At 41.4% G+C, this 22,190-nt stretch overlaps 1 protein-coding gene across 2 annotated transcripts in view; it reads right to left on the bottom strand.

The window, feature by feature from the left end:
* PHF21B (PHD finger protein 21B) overlaps window positions 1–22,190 on the bottom strand; it is a 94,039-nt gene that overhangs the window by 18,458 nt on the left and 53,391 nt on the right. For both annotated transcript variants that reach the window (XM_058853030.1, XM_058853031.1), the window contains 3 exons: window positions 8,023–8,115; window positions 3,781–4,134; window positions 914–1,036 (listed from right to left, as the gene is read on the bottom strand). In XM_058853030.1, the coding sequence (XP_058709013.1) occupies window positions 914–1,036; window positions 3,781–4,134; window positions 8,023–8,115 (570 nt within the window). The remainder of the gene's footprint in view (window positions 1–913; window positions 1,037–3,780; window positions 4,135–8,022; window positions 8,116–22,190) is intronic.

Here is a 22,190-nt window from a genome sequence, read left to right as displayed (position 1 = left end):
TAAAATGGTAAAACAAATGACCACCCACATGCCTCAAGTAACACAGATTTATACTGTAATAAGCCTCTTAAACCTACAGCTCCAAGGATGCTTTTGTGCTACACATTTATTAGACTCGTGAGGTTTAAAATTTCACAGGAGGTGAGCATTCCCACAAAAGAAGTAGATTCAGTTTGTGTAACTTCTCAAACTGCCCTAAATTCCACCCAATCTAATGTGAACATATCCAGTCAAAACTTTAAATGTCTGTTAGGGAGACCCCATTTCTACAAGGACTTGCAATTTATATTTTTAATTTATATTTAATATAAATTATATTTATATTATATAGTTTAAATCAAAAGTAGAATTCATGAAAGATATTTAGTTTCATTACCTGCTTTCTACTCTCTTACTCAATTTAAAGAATTTTAATGTATTTCAGACTAGAATCTGTGTACATGTGGGAAGACATGTACACAACAAATGCAGGAAACTATTAATACCATCTAAAAATTGCAAGATTCATTATAAAGATGTAAAAAGCTCAGTTTGCAAAAGAAATGCTAATTTCACCTCATATACAGCCTCTAAATCTGATACTGTATGTTTAATAACATAAAAGAAAATATCTTAAGCTTGCATACACCTTTCACAGGACATTCAGCTACAACCATGGGGTGCCGAGGTTATGAGACCTCCAAGTCTCACATTTTGTGACAGTGGAAGGTTTGAATGGTGCAAACCAAATTTGTCAGGGCACTTGCTTGCAGGGAAAATACCCTGATTGCAGAGACTGAGAGACAAATAGCTGGCAGAACCATAAGCACAAATAAAGTAATCGCATATGCACACAGAAGAATGTTTAGATTTGTCCCCATAACGTAACCATATTGTAGCTCATTTATTAAAAATAAAAAATAAAATAAATCACCTCTGGATTTTCCTCTTTTTTCTTTTTGGTAGCAGGCAGTCCCTGAGCTGACTCTTCAGGAGGTTTCTTTGTCTCCACTTTACTTTCTGTCTGGGTTTGGACTTGAGGTTGAATAATGATAACCTAAAAGACAATGTACAAATAAGAGAATTCACTATATGAAACTGGATTTTTCTGCCTGAAACCTTTGAGTCCTCCTTGAAGGGTTACTCGATACCCTACAAATAAGAAATTATAAGTCACAAGTCAAAAGCATAAAACAACAGGATACCTAGGTTAAGGTCCTAAATTCATACTTAAGTTTCTAAAAATTAATTCTTATTGTTGCATTATAAACCTGCTGCAGCCTAAGTCATTTGATCAGTGCCTCTGAAAATTAGGATACTTTCTACTTAGAGGACTTGTGAAGGTGGCTGAGAAGCCATATCTTAGCACTTGTGGTGTTAGTGATTTTAAGGTCTTTCCTTTGATTTTATTTTGTGTACAAGTAGAAGAGATAGGATTACTAAACTTTCAAACACAGTTTGATCTCAGTTGTACCTCTGTTAGTTCAGAGTAAGTGCATGGGCATGGGAAAGAAGGTACTCCTCATGCAGCTGAGATCAGACTTCACTCCTCAGCCTTTAGTGTTATAAGCAGTGGATGTCCAGTTTTCCATAAACTAAATAAACTATATGTGTTTTAAATTAAAATCAGGTCTTGTTTAGAACCTATAGGAATTAGGACACAGATCTCATTCACACATTTATGGTAGAATATCCAGCTACTCATGAAGATTTACACGATGTAAGTCACATTATCTAGAAGCTATTAAATTAAAAGGAATGAATTTCTGCCCACAGAACTACACATGACTTCATACCTATAATCAAAAGGACTGTGAAAGCTTCAAAAAGGACTTTCCAAGGACTATTTCCTTCTAGATAAAAGATTATCAGATTTTAACAGGCCTTTTCCATCTACTTCATTGCTAATTTTCAATCAATGTCATTTAAGTGTTAGATATGTTAACTCAATCATTCTAGAAGATTCAAGAGCATAAAAAGGGATGGTTTTCTGAGCCAGCAGCCATTTTAAGTACGAGAAAAATAATTTATGTCAAAGAAATGGGGAAGAGATATCTGCTTTTATTTACCTCAAAAGCCATCCTACATCCTATATATTTTTCTAGCACTGTATGAGAACCTGTGCTGCCAGCAAGATCAAAAGTAGCAGAATCCCAGTAGTAAATTACAGTGAATGTCTGCTGGGTACATTTGCAGCCTGTATGGAATCTGTCTCTGGTATAAGAGTGGTGAAGTTTCTTGCATTCCAATGCTGAAAGGCAGTACAAAGATGAAACAAGTAATTCATAGCTTGATTTTTTTCTTTTTACTGATTCATCTCCTGGTCAGTTCTGAAGCCACTGCTGAGGAGCGTCCTTTTCACAATGAGACCTCCTCATTTATCTCAAAGGAAAGTGGTTCAGCTTCTGCAAAGCCAAATCAGCCAGTCAAAGTGACAGACTTTCATCTGTAGCACAGAAACTCCTGGGTTTGACAGCATACTTTTCCCTTCCCAATCAAGGTCATAGTTTGGCCAGAACCAAGACCCAGATTGGGAAGACTTCCCTATCATATCTTTAAAGGAAGTCTTTCAGTAAGGAGTAATAGAAAATCTGGCTTTGTTATCTGTCCTTAGCTAAATAACTAATGATATATAAATAACTTGTAAATATCTGTAACTATGCACATATATAAACAACTCTTTTGAAAGTACTATTTACATTTTTGTTACAAACAAACCAATTCAAAACCATCAAAGGAAACATCTCTTTATCTTAGTTAGGTTTTACAGGTCATATTGTGGTATATGTCTAGAAGTGATATGTCTCCCAAATCTCGGCATCTCAGTATGGCTGTGCCCACCTGGCTGTGCCATTGCTCTCCCCAGACAGTCTCAGGAAGCAGGAATGGGACCTTGGCTGAAGTGGGAGTGGTGGATGCAGCAGGGGTTAGGGGTAGAGCTGGGGCAGCTAGCTGGGCTTTCACAGACCACAGGATGGTGGCCAGGCCTTAGCAGGCAGAGCCTGCCCCATGTAGAGGGGCAGGGAGAGCAGAGCACTGCTCTGATGGCACTGTGTGCTCAGCACTGCGCCCCTGCAGCTCCGAGCATCCCCTCTCCTGCTGCCTCTGCTGCTGCTGCTGCTCCACTTTGGCAGGCTGGGAGGGGGACACTGCCAGGAAGGCTGCCCCAGCCCCAGCCCCTTGCTGCAAGACAGCTCCAGCTGAGGCTCCACAGCGTGGGATGGCTCTGCTCCACAGCGTGGGATGGCTCTGCTCCACAGCGTGGGATGGCTCTGCTCCACAGCGTGGGATGGCTCTGCTCCACAGCTCCCTGTGGCTGATTGCAGCCATTAGGGCTCCCCAGCTCTCCAGGCACTGTCCCACAGCATCTCTCAGGCTTTCCAAGCCCTGGCTTTGTTATGATACGGCGTTCCGTGCTTCCAGGTTTTGGTGCATGCAGTTCCACAATGGCACTTCTAGGATCTGGTGGGCACACTGGAGACACTCCCAGATGCCAATGAGGGGGCAATTTCAACTGCTGCTTCCATATGATCAGCACAGCATCTCTGCCCCCATGGGCTGCCACTTGTGTTTTGCCATTTTGAGTGGGCAGTTACCCATCTTGGGTGAGTGACTCACACCATGTGGCGTTGCCACATGTGTGGCCACATGTGTTGTGTGACTCACATCCCAAGCACATGGCCAGAATCCATCTGGCAGCTCCAAACACCTGCACTGTGACACAGGGGCTGTGCACTGCCAGGGCAATACTCTGCTCATTCCTGCAGCGCCGTTCCTGCGTGTGCTGCCCAAGGAACTCACCTTGCTGTCGGCACTGATGAGAAGCGGTTGCACTTTAATGCTGTCGTTGACCACTGAGACTGTGGCGCTGGTGCTGAGGGGAGCTGCATTGCTGGGGGAGGTGGAAATGATGGCGTAGGCCACACCAGCAGCACCGCTCAGTGGGGATGAGAGAGCTGTAGGCTCGGGGACACACTGGGACTGGCTGTTGTGTGTCTGGACATGGCTGACGGTGTTGTTGGCAGTGGGAAGGGCAGGGCTAGGGTTTTTGATGCTCACTATGGTTGCCTTCTGGAACGTGGGAGGCTGCTTGGAAGGTTGGTCTCTGCACGGGGAGATTGGGAGGCTGTCCGGAATCAGGGTCTTTGGCCTAACCTACAAACAGAGAGCCAGGTGTTATTGGACATATGAACAAACACTGCACCACGTGTGCTCTCCCAGTAGAATATCTAATTGCATTAACCATGGACCCAGGATCATCTGCAATATCAGAATGCAAATAGCCAACTGCAAATAGCCAATCATTTACGTACTTGTAGATATATTCCCAGCACTTCTCAACTGAGTAATTCTGAAGTTCTTAACTCACAGCAGTGCTAAACAAAGAGTGAGAAGAAAGTAAAATCCTTATTTTCATTAGTGCACATCCATACAAATGCAAAGTCAAGCCATTTCCAGTTCTCAGTAGAGATGTGTAAGCCAAAGCTTTTGCAAAGAATGGAAAACCCAGGTGCAAAAATTTCCTATTCTGAAGGAGACAAGATTTGCTATGAATTAAGGAGAGGGTGCTGAATCATTAAGGGAATTGTGAGAAAGCATTTACAGTACATTTACATACATTACAGTAAAGTATATGCTTTTATACTTTATATATATTGTCAGTGAACATCCTCAAATGTTTAAGACATGCCATGTCAAATGGAAAGATCAGTCACACAATCACATGGCTCACAAAAAAATAAATTAAATAAAGAGATGGATACAAGAAACCTACAACCACCAAACATCATATTTTGTTGTAGTAATTGAAGAGCTAATTTGCAGCTGTGGGTGGATGCAGGAAGAACTTCCATGAATGGAAGAGGACATTTTGCCCAGCTTTGCAACAGCTGGGGCTATACCCAGAACCATGAATGATAGCTGCAATCAACTGTTTTCAGCTAATGTGGTAGGTTTCCAGTGGTGTAATTAATGTCACCCTGTCAACATGGCTCTGTCTTAACATGTTAAGTACAGTTCCAGGATTGAAAATAAATAATTTAAACTGCTTCACATGGAGTTAACTTCACTCCCAGCTTATTCATTAACGCAGTCAGATGAAACAGTCAGTTCCCTCTGTGCTTATTTAGTCCTGTTACTTCTCACACCTTCCATACTGTGAAACAAACTGACAAGTTCTAACAGGCAGGCAGGGGAAACATCTGCCTATGTCACCACGCTGGAGTCTACAGGAGCCCTTCAAATGGTGCTGACTTCAATCTTGAGCCTAAGTAAGCAATTTAATGAAAACACAGGGATTTACTGGTGTGCAGAAAACCATCTCTCAGGGCTGGCCATCATCCCCTATCGTGTGAAGAAGGAACTCCTTTTGTCCCCGCAGCAAATATTACGTGCAGCAACACACACGTTGCACGCTCTTTGTGTCTTGGAGACTTGTCCCTCAAATGTTGACAGGACCCCAACACCCATGAGCAGTGCAAAACTGCTATCACAGGCACAGTCCTGCTCGGGACAGTCACATTTCCAGCAGTCATGGTAGATGGAAAGGTAAAGAGATTTGTCCAAGGTCCTGCAGACTTGTGCAGAGCTGGGTAGCCACTGTGCTCAGCTCACAGCTTTGGGGTGACACTGGAAAGCCTCAGAGACCTGCTGTGGAATGATGCAAAACTACACAGAACTCCAACAAAACACAGTCACAATACCCTGGCAGTAACTGAAGGGTTCTTTGCTCGTTTTCTTTAGGCAATTACTGTGTGTAACGATTCTCTAACTGGCTTAGTTGAGATACCAGACAAATACCTTGGTAAAGTAGTTTAAGGGAGGACTCTATAATTAGCTTCATACCCATGATTAGTTAATGGTCTTATTTTCAAAAGCAGTGCACAAAGCCTTGGTTTAAACCCATCAGTTCAGGAGTTTTTCTAGCCAAAAAATTGTCATGTAGTTTACCAGGATCTACTGTATCTGTTACTCTTAATTACAATTTTATATTTAATCAAAAGCCTAATTAAAACTAAATGCCTACATATATTCCAGCTATATAATTATCTTTTCTACTGCATGATGTAATACCTCAGTGAATCCTACACACACCCATAATACACATCCTGCAGGTTGTGTATATGAACATATATTACTTTGCTGTAAAATAAGCAAAGTAATATATGATGATGATTAAACAAACTTAATTTTCCAAAATACTAAATTCTTTAAAAAGTGCTACATACTGAAATGATGTGATAGGACTCACCAAACTGAAACAGTGCAGAGCATATGCTGGGCACTTTCTGCCACCGTGTGATACAGAAGAGGAATAGCTGTTTTCATGGGCTAAGCATCCGCAAACTTCCTAAGTTTACCTAACTTTGGGAGACCAGATTTATGTGCAATTACAAAACAATAAAAAGGGTTAACTATACAGAAACAAAAGTTTTGGGTACTCATGAGTTAAAGTTACAATAACTTAAAGTGAAAATAACATTAATTGCGAGGGCAAGTGTGAATCCAAAACAGAAAGTAAAAGTATAAGCCCCTTGTGCTCCAACACCTATGAATATTCTCCTCATAATATAAACACCAACTGTAAACATTTAATAAACAACTACATGAAGGACCTTTGGCAGAGTGCCACCTAAAACCCCAAACTACTACAGTTATTTGTGAAAATAAATGGTGTCAGCTAGGAAGAGAAAAAATAAGAAGGAAAAAGGTAGCATAAATTCCTTTCCCTCACAGCAAAACCGTAGCTTAAATTTGGGAGATGAAAGGGGAACAGTGGCACTAGCAAAAGTTTGGAAGCTGGCAATCACTGAAGAAGAGGTAGAATAAAACTAGGGCAGTGCACTGCACACACACAGTATCAAAAAGTAATTTTCTACTTAAAGTAGCACGGGCTGGATGACACCAGCCTCTGTCACAAGAGTTACACAAATAAAAGGCACCAAAGTTGAGCAAAGGAGAAGAAAAGAGAAAGAAAAAGAGACAGCATGTATGTTACCAAAAGAACACTTCAACTGTTGGCAAGTGTTTCAAGTAACAATTCTCAACCCTTCTTTCCCCAAATATCTTTCATTTAAGTTCTGACAGCTGTCAAAACAGAATGGGATCCTACCAGGGCTCAAAATGCAGAAGAGAGAGCTGCTTCTTGAATATAATGATTTCATGAACCCATGTTGTTCTTGAGTTTCCTCAATACCCAAAATAACAGAAATATTTCATTTCCTGTGGCAATGTTCAGACAGGTACTTCTCAGATAGCTGCAGATGAGCACATTTTTCAAGGAGACATTCTCAAATCTGAGCATTCACTAGGTGGGGGCTGTCTGCTTTTCAGACATGGAATAAGAGAGGGCCCAATCCTGTGAGATGTACAGAGTGTTCTTTTGTTCAACAACCTCTAATTTAATATATTTTAAAGAATTTCAATCAGGAAAGAATAAGGTCCTGTGACTAACATGACTTCTTGTATATCCCATATCATTAAACTCTATCCAGATGTCCCTATGTGAAGCTCAAAGGCTTCAATTTCACCAAAACATCATTCAAGGTCTCAAGAGTACAAATTGCTGAATGCTACAAAGGTGAATGAATTGCTGAGTGGGAGATGTGGGAGAGCCTGGTGTGTGTCACCATTGACAAAGGAAAATATGACCATGGGCAATCTATTTCCTGAGGTACATCCAAACAAGTTGAGCCACTCACCTCCTGCAGTAAAGAAAAATAAGGTAAGAAAGAAAACCTCTTACAAAAGAAGTCCTCAAAATCCAACCCAAACAAGGATGGGGAAAAAGGAGAAGGGAAGAAAGTCACACAGTTCCCCCATCTCTGTGGGCAATGCTACTTCATCCTAAAGGATTTAACTAGAACAGTTACATCTGCAGGTGTTAGGAAAATTGTAAAGGGCATTTCTTGTAAATGTGTTCTCCTTCAAGCTCCTGGGCACTGGACAGGAACACGAGAATATGTACAAAATGACATATTTTTGACATTTTGTGACAATATGTACAAAATGACACAACCCCCTCTTTGAAACGGTATTTTGTACCTGAGGTAGCACTGCTGGTCCTTGTCCTGCCAACCTCTGCAAGGAGCTGACCTGAGGAACCTTAATGGGCGCTGCAGTGATAGTTCCCAAAGTCTGTTGGAAGAAAAACATTTGAACACAGCTTAAAACAATTGCAAAGCTTTCCCAGAGAGAATCTCTCCAAGCCAACATTTCCCTTCCAACTCTTTTTCTCTTCCCAGCCACCCTGGCTGAAGGCTCTCTAGGCACCAGACTGTTTTCAAAAGAGATTTGAAATGCACCACAGCGATGTGCATCGGTACGATGATGTATTCCATGGTAGCCAAGGTCACAGAGAGATATTTGCCATGCCTCAGGAAATAGCAAATACTGAATTATTAAAATGGAAAGCTGCCTATAAATCTACTACAGTGCACTGCCATAAAACATTCAGCTAAGATGATGCCCATTTGGGCCAACACAGCTTCTATTACTATCCATGTTTATTTTTGTTACTCACCCTTTTCTTAGTTGTATACCAAATTTATTCAAAGCTTATTTATGACAGGATGGAATAAATGGAGAACTTATAAATTTATGATTGGGCCATATATGTAAAGAAGACAGCTGAATTTCAATTCATAAAATCGTGGAATGGCTTGGTTTAGAAGGGAGCTTGAAAATCACCCAATTTCACCCCCCAACATGGACAGGGACACTTTCCACCAGACTGGGTTGTTCCAAGCCCCATCCTTGGACATTTCCAGGGATGGGGAAGCCACAGCTTCTAACCAAAAGTTCAGACTTTGGTTAACTGGCCAATATTCTTAAGGCAAGGTTTTGTAACTTTCATCTAGCACTTTGTTATTCTGTTGGGACGACACAGCAATACAAGCAAGTGGATGATTGTCATTATAACAGCAAGAGACACTTAGTCACTGAACACAAAATCTTATCAGGCTGTTAGAAATAGCTAATATGGAGAAAAATATAGATTCAACTGAATTTCTCTAAATTTAGCTCTGCTCTAAACCAAGGTTTTGGATCACAGCCAGCAAGATAAAATATGCTATTATTACCCCAATCTGGTAATGAAATTTGTCAGTAGAAAAGAAACTATAACATAATCAGCTCAAGGAAAGTGAAACTGTGTCACATCCATGCTCATATGTTCTCCTTATACCTCACCCACAGAGTGGCAAAACAGTCTATTTCATTCTGTCTCCAGTGTTTGATAAGAAATGACAAGTGTATTCAGGCAGAATATTCTGAATAAACTTCTCCTACAGCGTTTATATTTTTACCTCTGCTACTCCTGTCAGAGACATTTGGGGGTGTGACGTTGCATATTCAACAAAGATTAACATTTGAAGATTTGCCTGAGTAAAACAACAAGGAGAGCTGAACAGTTATAACCATACAACACAATTTTTCTTGAGTACTCATGGATTACCAGTACCCTGGATTATCCATGAAAAAAATGTACTCCATTCAAATCCTGTCTCAAGCTAAGAGAAGAGGGAAAGGAGAGGACAGCATTTCCATCTATGGATGATAAAACAAGTTACACTTCCTTTAAAATAAAGGTTATGGCAGCAGGGTGAGGAACAGAAGGGGTATTTCTGCCACTTTCCTGATAGGGTGATATATGGACTAAAAACAATGGGAAGGATCTGACTGAACAACTTCGTTGCCCTGTCTATCTTATCACTGCCTCACACATCAGCAAGATACCTCCCCAACAAATAGAAAAATATTTCTGTTCTTCCTGTTAGCAAAGCCATCTGTTTTCATGCCCTGACACATGCCATGGTGAACCTGGTGGATCAAAGACTTGCCACTCAATAATTCCACGCTATCATTTTTATCTATGGGGCCGTTTTTTTTTTCTCTTTCCTCTTTTCCAGTTTATCTAAAGAGCAAGCTGGTGCACATTTTCATAAACCTCTAATTAGCCAGCTGAAAAGACATTTTTCTGGCAATGGTTGACCTTTAAGCATTTTGTACAAATTTATTGATACAAGCAGAAACAGTAATTTAAAAGATTCTTTTATGAGTGCTGAATAGCAGCACTTTTGTAAAGATAAATGAGTTTCTTATTTCTACATTTACAGCTCTAAGCATTTCTATGAAAAGGTCCATAAAAGTCAAAGATATTTCTGAATCTCTCCTCTGTCTAAAGCTAGTTGGGCTTTTCTGGCAACCCCCTGAAACATCTACAATGTGAAGGGATGGGGGAAAGTGAACAGCCAAGTTTCAGTTATCCTCAGGTTTAACTGTATACATTTAAACCAGACTAACTACTTTATACAGTTGTGTTTCTTTCAAATAAGAACAAATTCATCAGGTGTATTTCCTACTGTCTAATTCACTAAACTTTACATCCAGAAGCATTTTGGGAGCTCATGATCTTTTGCTAACTCTTACCTCAAGCTCCAGCCCTGGACTAGAAGAGAAAGCTCAGGCACTGCATCCCTCAGAGCAGGAATTACTGGCTAATGAACACATGCCACAGGCAGACAGGGATCTCCATGTCAGGTACATGGGTTTGGCTGAGCAATCCACAGATGCTCTCAGACAGGAATGAAGCAGCCCCACTGCAATCTCCCTTGGGTAAATGTCATCCAGCAGCACGCGTTTCAAAGGGTCACACTTCAAATTGCAAAAACAGTGAAGGAATCCAAATGAAATCATCCTTTTCACTGGTCAATTTATTCACTAAGAAAATAGTAATAACTTAAAATAGGAAAACCAACTCAAGCCCCCAAACAAGAGGACACAGCTGTATTAAAAAAAAAAAAAAAAAAAAGCAGTTCCTCCCATTCAATCAAAAGAAAATGAAAAATTTAAGAAATATTGCTAAGTGCAGTAAAAAAAGGAGATCACTTATCCTCATAATTTCTATTAAAGCCTTGCATTGTAACTACAGGAGTAACCAACAGGAGCTGGATTCAATGATCCTTGTGGGTCCCTTCCAACTCACCATATTGTGTGAACCTCCTATGATTCTCCAGCAATAAATCAACACTATCCCAGGTTAAAGGCTTTCAAAGACAACTGAGGGGTAGCAGGGTGGGGAGAGTAGCAAATGGAAGACATAAAAAGTGAAACAAAGAAGTATGGCATGGACAGAGAACAAGACTTCAAAGGATGAAGTCTAGAGATGGTCAGAGGATAAAAGGATGCTGTGTCAGAAACGAAGATGAGACCTACATTATCACCAATCAGACAAAGGGCCATACCTTCAATTTACAGCTATTATGTTGTGACTTATTTAGTCAATGCCTGAGTTTTCCAATCTAGGACTATTTGTGATTTAAGCAAGCTTCTGCCCTTTCAGTCCTGAATGAATACACACATACACACACATATATACATATGTATGTATCTAGATATTGTATCTCTATTGAAAAATAATTGCATGTTATTCAGTTTGGGTACATACACTTGTCAAACCATTGCTATGTTTGCTTTGAATTATAAATTGCTTTCCCCCCTCCTTTAGATGTACTAACAAATGCTTAAGGACTTATTGCTACATTACAGATAATTCATTATCTGTACAGACTCATTGCAGAGCTTGTGTCCATGAGCAGTTTAAGATTAGATCACAGATGTAAAGCTGTTAGGGGACACAACTGTTCTCCCATTCCAGAATTACACCAGGATAAGTAAAATCACTCCAGTTAATCACTGAAGATAATCAGACTCAGCCAGTAGCAGAAGGTTAAAGAGACACACAGTTCTACAGCATGTTACCAAAATAAGAGTTTAACTCAGGGACATATGGGTTTGTTGTATCTCAGCTGTAACAGTTCATTTATTTGAGCTCAACTGACACTGCATTGCCAGATTATTTGCAAATTATTTTATACCAACATCAACACTGCAGCAAAAATGTGTTCCCACAATGAATTATGGAAATACTAATCTTCTTCTTTTTAAAGAATATTTGCATCTTTTTAGGATATAGGTCTTCTTCGTGTTGAACCTAAACTATTAAAAAAATGTTTTTGTCTGTTATGTGTTCAATATTGGCAACAACAGTTTTACAGAATGGATTTTTAATGTGGTAGATTGCTATGGCAACAGCAAAGACGAAAATTCTTAACCTGAATGGATCGTTCTTAACCTGAATGGATCATGGCTGAAGTAATTGCAGGGGTTTTTGACCCATTCTACATCCATTTTGCAACTTGAATGCTGCATTCAACCTTGAGCTTGCTTTATATAAACGCCAAGCACTATATGCAGCCTCCAAGTTGATTTGGCCTAAAACTTTCTGCCCCTTCCCCCACAAATCCCAGACAATTGCTGTCCTCTAGCTTGCTTAAACATCTGAATACTATCATTTTTCCATAAAGTCCACCAATAAAAGCACCAGGCCTTCAGACATAACTTTGAGACTCCTCTAACACATGTTCAGATATATATTGTTTCTTTCTTTTTTTCCTTCTAGACTTGCATAAAAATCAGTAGAAATCATTCTTAATTTTCAAAACTATGGCGAAATCACTGCATGGTATTTCCAATATACTGATAGAATAAGATGCCAATTTCACATTTGATTGTATTCTAAAGAGGCTATTATTTCAGACACATACTTTGTGTAAACAGTAATTAAATTGGAATTTCATAGAAATATAAAGGTTTACTTTACAGGTTTTAAAAGTGTTTGTTCTCTCCAGTTACTGTCCCTTTACTCAGAATTCATTAATCATGCTTTCATATGCAATTTATGATTGTTATGAAGCAGACAATTGGAATGTCCTGTTGCTTTTTCAAAATGTCAGTATTTTTGAAACCATACTTCTTTTGGGCACCAAAAATACAATTTTAAACAACTCTTCTTAAAGCCAATTAAAAATGACTTGGACTTTTGTCCTGGAACAGCTCTCTCTGCATGGGGGTAGCCAGTAGGAGGCAAAGTACCACCTTAAATTCCACACCTGCTTTGAAAACCAAATTCTTAGTTGCTGCTGAGGTTTTTGTACTCATCCGTTTCATCACCACTCATCTGCAAGAAAGCCCCAGGTGGTATCACAGCTCCTGCAGGTATCAGAAGAGAATATGCAGAGATGAAGCAAACAATGTTCTGCTTTTCCTCTGGCTCTCAGGCTTTTCAGAGCATCACCCATTTTATCTCTGCTTTTACCACAGGATTTTCAGACCACTATCTCTACTTCTTACCACTTGCACATTGCCATCTGACTGCACTGAAAAACACAAACTCTGAACACTGTAGGTATGTGTTCTGGTAAAGGGAAAACACAACGAATACAGTCCACATTTTTCACCGTTTCAGTAATCCCCCTGATGAGTTACACAAGTTGTGCCAAATACCTATGCCTAAACACAATTTACACCATATTATTTACTGGTCAGCAGATTTTTTAATGCACCATTTTTAAAATCAAAATAATTATAAATTATTTCTACATATATTATAAAAATAAATTTTTATATATATATATATAATTATTTTTATTAGTATTTTTTCTGCAGGCATTTGATCACACTCTAAATTTCTGAATCCAAAGAAAATTAAAAAGCAAAAGAAAGTTTGCGTGTGCCAAATGCATTAGCAACATACCTGTTCTGTGATTTGTAGCATTATTCAGAAACCATATTTACTAATTAAGTCTCCACCTCCTGCACAAATGAGCATAAAATCAATGAATTGCAGCAAGACTCAGTAGCTGTGATCACACCTATAGTCTCTTGGTCAGATGATTCATAAAAGGTTTGGTGTTTAACTACTCAGCTGTTCCAGGTTGATGTGGTTTTTAATGACTGATGTTTTCAAATTACTCAGTCTGTGTTCACAGTTTGCAGAAATATTCCTGAGCAAAGGGAAAAATGCATGAACAGTGTCACACAAAGCAGTTTCACACCTCTCCCTCAAGTGACCTCAGGCAGGAGTGAAAATCTTCAACAGACCCAGTTACTAAAGCACCACTGTCCTACCACAGCTGCAGGATATGAAGATTACTGTATGAAAAGGGAAAGCAAGGAGATGAAAAATAAAGGAGAAAATGACCATCATGCCTTAGTGATTTAGGAATCCTCACCTATCAGAATGGCCCATGCAGCCTATTAGCAGCTACTGAAAAATTAGAATTCCATGTGATTCCACCTTAGCACCCACTGGGCTCAGAGCTGCTTTTGTACTCTTTGCTCTGAGTGTTACGTGTTCTTCTGTCACTCAGAAGAACTGAAAAATATGAGGGAAGTGACAACCTGAGGCGATAAAATTGCTTACTGACAGACAGTACCTTTTGTCAGGCCTGAGCTAAGCTAATCCAATTTGCTAAGCAGAAGAAAGTTGAATTTGCTTAAGAAAATATCCAACAAGCAACAGAATAAAGACAAGGGGAAAAGCAATGTTTCTTAGCTAAGGTGGCAGAGGAAAGGAGTGGGGGGCAAGCAGAAGACAAAACCCACAAAGAAAATGAGATGATAATTCCAACTCTTTTGACAAAAGAAGTTATTATATCAGCTCAGCCATAATAACTGGATGTTGGCACCAAAAGTTACTTCCTTGAGAATAGAACTTGGGAAACTACAATAAAATTTTGCCTGAATTCCATATAAAGTGTATATAAGTATGTCTGATTTTAAAATTATGCAGTTAATAGCTTGTTAGGATAAAAGAAAGGAAGCAGCAACTTTCTCAGCAGATGTTAACTTGGTTGTGCAGGACATCCCATAAACATGCATTATATACTTTTTAGTATATAATAATGTATAATAGTACATAATAATATATAATAATGCTGCGAGTGAGTGTGAGTCAGACAGAATTATATTAAATCACTGGGGGAAAAAATTAGACTTTGGAGTTTTAGTTAATATGTGAGATATAAGATGGAGGATTTGGGGCATTGCATCTTTCTCTTTCTTGTTCCTCTTCCTTCTTCTCTTCTTCTAAGGGTTTTTAGGTAATAATGAGTGATTGGATGAAAGAATCTGCATTGCAGCACAAAGGGTCACTAAAGAAAAGCTTTTGGGTCACTAAAGAAAATAAGTTACATGGCATTTGATTATTGGGTAAATGGACACATAAAAGGCCTTGGAGAGATTCTTCCTCTCTCCATTTTGCACCTTGCTTCCCTGGTGCATGTAGCTCCATGTACTCTGTAAATATGTAATGTAGGTAAAAAAGAATAAACAACTGAGGCTGAATACAAGAAAACAAGTCTCTCCCTGATCAATCTCAGTCCTGGGGAAAAGAACCCAGCCACCAATGTCTCGACATTCTGTTGCCCAATGTGTGGCACTCAGGACCTAGAGCCCTTTTGGAGAAGGCAGCTCAAAGCTGGAAAATTCCATGGGGAAGAATTCGGCCATCTCTGTGAGCTGGTGAGGGTGGAAAAAGCCAACCTGTGGGCTGTGGGATGGACCACAGACAGAGGACCAAGGCACAGACTGACCCAGAGGTCAGGTAAAACTCCAGAAGGAACTTAGAAAATATTAACCTAATTTCCAAACCAGAGGCAGAAGTTTTGACTCTCTTAGAAGCAATGATAAGAGAGCATCCAATCCAGGTCTCTATCGATGAACTTAATAGCATCTTATCTTGGATTCAAGCAGAATTTCCTGGCATGGATCCACAGAAATTTTTACCCCGAGCCTGTGGGAAACTGTAAATACATGAATTTATGAAAAAGCCACTCTTAAGAACCAGGCAGCAGCGAAACTCCTACTGGCTTCTAGAGCGATTTATGGAAGAGTTTCCACCAAGTGGAACTCCAATACCCAGGCAAGGGACTCCACAGAGAGAAACACAGGGCGAGAAACCCTGCGGACACATCCTGAGATTGCGGGGTCTGCCCTTCCTCCTTCCGCAGGAGCGGGGATGCTCCAGTTCCAGAATACAGCGCTGCAAGCGTTTCGAGTCCTTTCACAGGATCAAATCCCGGCGGTAAAAGCTAGAAAAAGCCATTTTACCCTTCACAAACCCGGCGGGAGGGGCTCCACTGCCACCGGGAGTGGGACTGTGGAAAACATCTGCCAAGTCGGAGAGGGCGCGGAGTCTTCCCAGCCAGCCGCGGACCTTTCACAAGTAGCGAATTCCTCACAAACCTCTAAAACCTCCCCTCCAGCAGCTGGAGCGGGGCAGCCTCAGGAAAAGCCATCGCCACAGCCATGGGAGGCAGAAGAGGGAGGGGAAAGCCCCCGGGCGAGGCGGAGTGCCGGGGGTGGCCGGGGACAGCACGGGACGGGCCCGCCCGCCCTGCAGCGACACCGGACCCTGGCAGGCACGGCCGCTCCCGTGCCCCGTCTGCCCGGGCTTTCCTCTGAGCCACAGCCAAAATGACATCGGCAGCGATGCTGCCACTGCCAGGAGCCTTGGAGCCACCTGTGCCACCTCCTCCTGGCCAGCCCTCAGCAGAGGAACATCCTGTGCCCCTTCCAGCCTCTGCACTGCCTCAGCACTGCCCATTGATGATGGCGGGATTGCCCAGCCCCTTCCCATTCTCCAATATTACATCAAAAGCAGGCGTGGTTCTTTTCTTCCATGGCCAAACCCCTGCGGGGGGGGACAGACAGGCGGACAGCGGCATCAGCAGCGATGCTGCGAGCATCTGCATGGTTACCACGGCAACCGCAGCCAGAACACGGCGGAGTCAGCGCACAGCGGACACAGCGCTCCACGGAGCCCACGGAGCCCACGGAGCCCACGGAGCCCACACAGCCCAGGCCAAGCGTCCCCCGATGCAGCGGGGCCACAGCCGCCGCACCAGCCCAGCGACAGCAGCTTGGAAAAGCAGCAGCCGCTTTCACACCACAAGCAGCTATGCTAACAGCAGCAGAGGTTCAAAGTGCTTTCAGCCACAGCCTGCCACGCCAAGCAGCGGCACAAACCCTTCAAAGCACACACCCAACACCCTGCCCCACAGCAAACACGGAGCCAGGACAATGGGACATGCCAACATAGACTTCAGCATCCCTGACGCTGCTCCAACTGAGCAACCAAGATACAGAAACCAAAGAACAAAATGGAAAAAGCTCACAAGCAGGTGATACAAGCTTGTAATTAAAAAATACAAACACTGAGGACGTTATAAAAATCTTAGCAGGTCAAGGCTTTTCTGTAAGTATACCCCTATTCCCATAAGCTACAGCAAACCTCTGGGGAATGGCAAGCAGCACCCCAGGGCTCGGCACAACTACCCCAAGTGCCTGGTTGGCTCCCTCAGTCACAGGACAAGTAATCAACTCGTTCTCTCGTCCATCCCTCACCCCGTCCATCACATTTCCAAGAAAGTTCCTTCGAGACCTCTTTTTACAGTTAAGGGACTGTGCACGGGACTCACTTCCACAGAATACAGGATTCCCTCAGACGTCTTTTGCGAGATCTGACGGTAACGTGAGCACTGTAAATAGTCCCTATCCCCCTCCAGACAGCACCGTCTTGTGATCAACAAGACCTCAAACCTCCCACTGGCGAGCCACTGTGGTGAGCCCTTGTACTGCACCCTCAATGCCTTTCAACACTGGACCACAAACGATGCTTTCCCCTCCTTATAGAACAGGGGGAGACTTCAACGGGATGGACACAGCTTCCAGGTAAGAAGGAGGAGCATTCTTTCCAGATGCAAGGAGAGCTCTGGCAGCATGTTCTTCAGGACATGTTGTAAAATATGAATCCAGTTTGACAAACTGCACAGATACCAGAAAAAAAAAAAACACTCAAGAAAAATTTAGACATGGCAGAAACAGAAATCATGGCACTGCCAGTGAGAGATGGCAGGCAAAATGCAAATCCTAGTTGGGAGCCTTTGACTCATGATGTCATCAAGCACTTGATGGAAGCCATAAAAGACAATTATTGATATTGAAGCCTGATTGTAAGATCAAGAAAAAGAATTTTGGTTTGTCTTACCTTGCCTGGTGCCTGCCTTATTTTAAAAGGCAGTTTTATTTCAGTTTTCATAATGATAAAAATCCAAGTCCAATGCAAGTCTTTCTACTCAAGAGGGCAAAAACATGACTCAAGACCACAGCGCACCATCTGCCCAAGAATTATCTGCACGGAAGGAACATCAAGCCCAAGAGCAATTTAAAAGCAGTCAAAGAAGAAACAGGCACATGATAAGTAAAAGTAACTAGACTTTTCCCACCCATACACACCCATGTGAGTATCAAAACCACACGCTATTAACACAAGCTGTTAACAGGCATCCGCCAACACTCTGTCCTTGTCACTGATGGAAACTGAAATATATCTGTCTTATTCAGCTATTCTCTAAATTTAGAGATGAACAAATTTGGTTAAATTTGGATCAGGCACTTTCTGACTCATCCCCCAAGATGGCAATCCTTCACATGTCACACAAAAAGGCCAGTGAACAGAGTGCACAATCTCATTCCTGAAGAGGCACTGCCCACAGTCAAAGCAAGAGATACACAAACACCCCATTAAAAAGCAGGAAACCCATTCAAACCACTCTGATTAGAACAGCAAAACAGTTCCTGTGGGTTGAAATATGCATTCAAAGAGCCAAATTTTTAACTAATGCAAACAGAACTCCATCACTTTGAGCACAGTCACCCCAAAGCTTCTCTTCTCCAGGCTGAGCAATCTGAATTCTCCCAGGGTTTCATCACAGCAGAGCTGCTTCATCCCTCTGATCATCTTGGTGCCTCCTCTGGACTTGCTCCAACAGCTCCACGTCCTTCCTGTGCTGGGCCCCAGGGCTGGAGGCAGCTCTGCAGGTCAGGTCTCACCAGAGTGGGGCAGAAGGGTCTCTCCCTGCTGCCCATGCTTCTAACTTTTTATATTCCTAAATTTTAAGACTTTATTTTATTGGCAGTTAAAACTGCTGCCAAGAAAAGGCATGAAATTGGAGCCTTTCCTTTAACCTGGTCTCTTCTGTTTGGTTCTCTATAGACAGGACAATGAAGTACCTTCTGGCTATAAGGACTAGACATACAAATGTGCTGACAGCTCCATCATTCTTCTGCAGGACCAGGAATCACTGACAAAACTAAAGTAGTTTTTAGTTAATCTCCTTCTGCTTGTGTTCCTCAGTAGAGACACTTCCCAGACACTCACAGGAAGCAAATCCATTCCATAAATACTTAAGGTGCACATCCATTCCTACACCCCACTGCACATGGACCTGCAGATGGGATGTTCAGTGACACAAATACTGCAGACAGCTACCACTGGCTGCTCTCCAAAAACTGAGATTCATAATTATTCCCTGGTCATTAATTTTCTTCCAGCAGGGTGCTTGTTTGCCAGTTCCCACAGAAGCAAATTTGTAAAAGTTGCTCTTATATTTTTAAAACAAAATATCAGACAGTCAGTGTAAGCCCATTTTTACTAATCCTTTCCTGCTGAACATTCTGCCGCCTTCACTGGAAATTTTTGGCTGTGTAAGGAATACCATATAGGGCCTAATGAGGTTTTATGCAGTTCCTGTCTTTATTCAGTCTTTGAGTGTCTGAACCCTAATGTAGACCAAATGGAAATGCAGATTGAGCAGAGCAGAAATCCACATGCTTTAGATGGATTGACCATATACATATATATGGGATATTTAAAAGGAAGCCATTTATCATTGAGCAGCATAAGTGCTTATTGTGAATCTGACATTTAAATATACCATCAACAGCAACCAGGCATTGAGAAATGGTTTAATTAACCTGAAAGGATGTAATTTTATGCTATTTAGCAAGAAATACTAATTTTAAAGTGCTTTTACGCTGTATATATCAGAGTAGTAAGGCCAAATCCTGCTCTTAGATGCCCATATTTAAATATGGAGTAAATTCATTAATCTTCCTTAATAAACTTGCAACTGAGAGGGTGCAGATATAAGCAGAATGTGTCGCACACACTCTATAACCCGTTTCCTAAAATTACCATGCTCTGTACAACATTCTTATGGTAGAGTTAAAACTTAAGCCCCAATGGCGAGAATTGATCATGGGATGGTGAGTGGAGTGGTGAATCCTTGGGGTTTCTTCTCTCTGAGTGCTTTTCTTTATTATTATTCTTAATTTAGTTTGGCCAAGTCACCTCTCCTACATTTTCACATATTCCTGAAGGTACGCTCTAATAGGACCATACTTCACAATTCTTCTGTTTAGAACAACTCTTGTGTATGAAACTGGCCATGATGGCACGGTCAGTACTCAATCTGTTCAAAATCTCCACACCACTGGCTTTCTGTGGAGTTTTCTCTGTTGCTGTTTTGAACAGAACACTGTTACCACATCAGGTTGCTTTCATAGACCAGCAAAAGCAGAAAGCTCAGAGCCCTAATTAGGCCCCAGCAGGAAACCCAGCCTCTGTTTCACATTTGAGTTAACTATAAAAACCAGAACAATTTAGGGAAAGTCAATAGGAACTGTTACCCACACAGAGCAATCATTGCTCTGTTCCTCCAAGACAGACACCCAGAAACCAATATAGCGACCAATAAAACAAAGCTCAAGTAAGCTCTCAACAAATCTCTTCAATATCTTGAAATTCATCAGCCATCACTGACCAACGCAGATCTGAAGAAAAATACAACTGAACACCAGTTGTAACACACAGTAAGAGCAGGAGCCATGGACTCCAGGAACAGAATGAATTTTGGCATCACAGATAACCTGGTACATCTCTGAAGCCAGCGAGATGCTGGTGCTCTGGAGATTGCCAACACGACCAAGGCTGTCATAATCCATTTTTTTTTATTTTCCCCCTCTCCTAGATCTGTGTGGAGCCTCCTGTGGATCTTTCTTTTGTCCCTACTTGTGGTCACTAGTTATCATTTCCACCTGCATTTCCGCACATGGATGAGGAAGAAGTATGAGGCAGATGCACAAAGAGATCCAGCAAAGGCTGAGGGGGCTGTAGCATGATCCAAGGACTTACTGACCAGTTCTCATTCCCAAGGATGCCATGTGCAGCACAGACACTTCTGAGGCATTCTCAAAATTACCAAAAAGGCCTGGAGTGTGGCTGCCAATACAGGGATCCTGCCTAAGGCAGCCCTTGTGTGCTTCATATGGAGAAGTTCAGTTTCCCCACAGTAAAACACGGAATAATAACACCTTATTCATGCTAACTCCATATTGTGAGGATAAATTTACTATTGCCATGTTTTCAGGCACTGTAGTAACATGGATTCTAGGAAAAAAAATAAATCTAAATATAGCCACATGACCAATACAGGTAAATACCTCTATAAATAAAACCTGTAAGTACTGCTGCGACACAAATAATAAATAAAAAACAAAAAGACTTAGTCACAGGCACAGGCAGATTTCCAGTTATGGAAGGAGTACTTTTACAAAGAGCACAGTGAAGCACATAAAGTAGGATGGTGAAGAGAAAGGTAATGAATCATTCTACAAATATATTATTCAGAGAAATTACCATGATAGGCAAAAGTAAGTCCCTGAGTTCCAGGATGCATTTTTTTCTGGTAAATTGACTATACAGATAACTAACAGGTATATGTGAGCATCCTCCTACATGTATAAAAGCCACATTTCCTGAAAAAATAAATGGATGCCCGTGTTGTCTGCTCAGTCTAAACAGGGACACAGGTAGTTCTGTGAGCTGTGGAGTTAATGAAGCATTTGTGGACAAGAGTTTATTATCTTGCCAAGAATTTATAGCACCATAAATCCTCATAGTGTATTTTGCTTTGAAAGGATCCCTCTGTATAGAAAAGCCCCAGGATGCAAGAGGGCATGGGGAAGCTGCCAAATTTTCTCCAGCTGACCCAGGGAAATACAGATGTGGTAAGGGAAGTACAGGAGGTAGGTTTGATGCTGTTTGTGGAGTCAGGATGGGCAGGGAGCCAGGGCCTTGCTAAGGTGTTTTGTAAGAGTTGCAATGCCAGGATAAACACTGTTTCAAGTTTGAGAGCATACAAAATAGAACCCTGCACGAGCATCAGTGCCTGGCTCCAGCAGGCTGCAATACATCATTGAGCCCATCATGTTTGGGGATGTGGAAGGTGGGACTGCCACCCATTTGCCCTTTTAAAAGGATAAATATGAAGGAGGATGGATTATTTAACACTACAGCATGTTAGAAAGTCTTCCTCCAACAACACTTGAAAAAATTGAAAGGTTGCAGCCAAATGTTATAACTCCCATTGTTCTCCAGCACCTAGGAGTGCTGCTTCACTATTTGGTCTAAACATATTAAATTATATTTCAAGCTTCTTCCCTCATTGCTTTGATTCTTTTCTTCC

The sequence above is a fragment of the Poecile atricapillus genome, chromosome 18 (genome assembly GCF_030490865.1).
Source record: "Poecile atricapillus isolate bPoeAtr1 chromosome 18, bPoeAtr1.hap1, whole genome shotgun sequence".
Classification (NCBI taxonomy): domain Eukaryota; kingdom Metazoa; phylum Chordata; class Aves; order Passeriformes; family Paridae; genus Poecile; species Poecile atricapillus.
The sequence above is the reverse complement of the archived record's forward strand: the minus strand, read 5'-3'. Positions and strand labels throughout refer to the sequence as shown.